Source organism: Aptenodytes forsteri, unplaced genomic scaffold, assembly GCF_000699145.1.
Source record: "Aptenodytes forsteri isolate BGI_AS27 unplaced genomic scaffold, ASM69914v1 Scaffold29, whole genome shotgun sequence".
NCBI classification, from domain to species: Eukaryota; Metazoa; Chordata; class Aves; order Sphenisciformes; family Spheniscidae; genus Aptenodytes; species Aptenodytes forsteri.
Window position 1 is genome coordinate 1,396,270 of NW_008794520.1, and position 2,400 is coordinate 1,398,669.

Consider the following 2,400-nt stretch of genomic DNA (forward strand, 5'->3'; position numbering starts at 1 on the left):
CCTTCTCTTTTTTCTTCTTTTTTTTCTTTTGCAAGGGGAAATGAGGCCTCTCACCAGCATGGAGGACAAGTTACTGAGTGTGACCTGAGAGACGCCTCACGGCCTCTAACGCCCCACAGGGCACTGACACTCCTCATCAGCAGCTGGGTTTCGTTTGGTGACCTAACAGCTGAGGGGGATTTAATTGTATTTTTTCTGGCCTGCACACAGGTCCCACGCTCAGGAACCTTTGCACTCGCTTAATCCGGTGCTACATCTGCCTCCTGGCAGCGGGCGCGTCGTGGGGCCCGTGTCTAAGCACAGCCCTGTTGGGAAGGCAGACGCCTGTTTGTCGGCAGGGACCCGATGTGCTGGAGCCTGGCCTCCCATCCCACGTTTGCCAGCACCGGGCAGGCCCCGTGGCACGATGGGTGTACATTGGCAGGGCCGGGGCTGGAAAGCTGTGCCCAGACACCGGTTGGTCGCTAACACCCTGCTCCGGCTGCACCACACTTTGGACTCGCAATGCACAAGGATTTACTGGGTGATAACAGCCTGGTAGTAAACTAACCCACAGCTTGGAGGCAGGGTAGCCTTTCTTGTTGACGACGGCTGCAGAAATACCTGAGAGTGGTCTCTTGCCAAGTCTACCCCAGCGTTCAGTTTCTAGGGTCTTCGCCATACACAGAGCGTTATAATAAATAAACTGTGTTAGGCTGCAACTAGAGACATCTCAGGGAGGAGAAGGAGCAAGAACAGCCGTGCGAGATCATTATCTCCATCCGTTGGAGGGCAGCAGAGCATACGCAAGCCAGTCCATACCGACTGCTGCCCTGACAGAGTGATCAAAACAATAATAATAAAAGCAAAAATATGCCAGACTGGCTCAGGTCGCGTACTGGTGTAACCACAGGCCACGTCTTAATTAGAGTTGCAGAAAACTCTTATGCAGACCTACAGGCTAACGTGCTCACCAGAGCAATACATGCTTTCTGCTTTTTGTCTGGCTTCTCCTCATAGAGAACTGTATGGCTCTAATTTGATTGTCATGGGGAGGAAGGTTGAAACAAACAAAAAACAGGGACAGGGAGAAGGGTTGAAACAGAGGAGTGTTAGGAAGGGATGTATGTGACCTTCAGAGGCAGCAGCCAGCGCAGGTTAGAACATAACTACTGAAAAGAAACATCAACTTGGAAAAAAGCTTCCTAAGCCATGATAGGGTCATAAAATTCCTTTTCAAATACATTAAAGAAAAAGGATAAATAAAAAGCCAAGGGCAGTATAAACTAGGGGCTTAAGTAGTAATCGAGTATCAGACAAGGGGGAATCAAACTTACCCTGGAAAACTTAACTGTTGCTTTGGCTTTTTAAAGCACAGTAAAGGAAAGGAGGGAGACTGGGCTAATTAACTCCTAACTTTAGTTAACTTTAAAACTCATGCAACTGGCATCCAAAATCACAAAGCTGGCTTAAAATGATATACTTACAGAAATATAATAGGTTCTTTTAATTTGCTTTATGTCTATGCGACCACAAGGACTGGAAAAATTCTTCTCCTTTACAGTGAAGGCTGGAATATTCCTTCACCTGGTATATGGTTAGGAAATGAAAAGGAAAGGCATGAAAATACAAAAATGTATCTCTGTTGTCATTACAACTCATCTTTGATGACTTGAACCTCAACAAAATACTCCACGAAAGCATTGCTTCCCAATACCTAATTGTGATGCAAATTCACCCAGTTATCCAGACAGAGCCGTTGTCCCCTATGACATTCAGATAATCAATCTTCTAAATACCAATTAGGTTTAAAAAAAGTCCCAAGAGGGGTACCGTCTAAAAAAGAAACAACCCCCTTCCTTCAGATCTTTAGATTTTGTGCTTGCAAATCTCTAGCAGGTTCAGCTTTAATCTTCATTTTCCCTTTCCCTGCTCCATTTTGATCTGTGAAGGTAAACCAAATTCTGGTCTTGGTGCAGCTGCTCTGAACAATCCTGTCTTGATTTTTCAATTTCATTAATCTTGACCCCGTGAAACTGAGCTAAAGAGCTTCCTCCCTTTTTTATAACCACACGATCTATTTCACTGTTCAGCCTGGACTTCTGACAACATCAGACTTGGTCACCACTGAAAATGTAGCAATAGGTTTCAGGTTTCACTGTATCTTTTAGCACAATTTGTTTTTTCTTGTAACAAGAATTAAAATGTGAGATGGGGTTGTAACAGCAACAGCAAGGGCTCCACTCTTTGTTGGGCAGGCACAGTTAGATAAATAAAAAGATAGACTTAGGTAATTTTCCAATGATCTCTATGCTGAGGAGGCCTAAAAGACAGATTTTTTTCCATAAATTCTGCATGATAGATAAAATAAAGTATAACTCCCTGTGTAATGGTCCTTTGTACAGGGTCTTTTTGTTAGGG

At 44.3% G+C, this 2,400-nt stretch overlaps 1 protein-coding gene across 1 annotated transcript in view; it reads right to left on the bottom strand.

The window, feature by feature from the left end:
* Positions 1 to 661, bottom strand: part of CCDC93 (coiled-coil domain containing 93) — a 56,284-nt gene extending 55,623 nt beyond the window's left edge. Inside the window, exon 1 of the mRNA XM_009291001.2 lies at positions 551 to 661. Within this exon, the coding sequence (XP_009289276.1) occupies positions 551 to 661 (111 nt within the window). The remainder of the gene's footprint in view (positions 1 to 550) is intronic.
* Between the last annotated feature and the right edge of the window lie 1,739 nt (positions 662 to 2,400).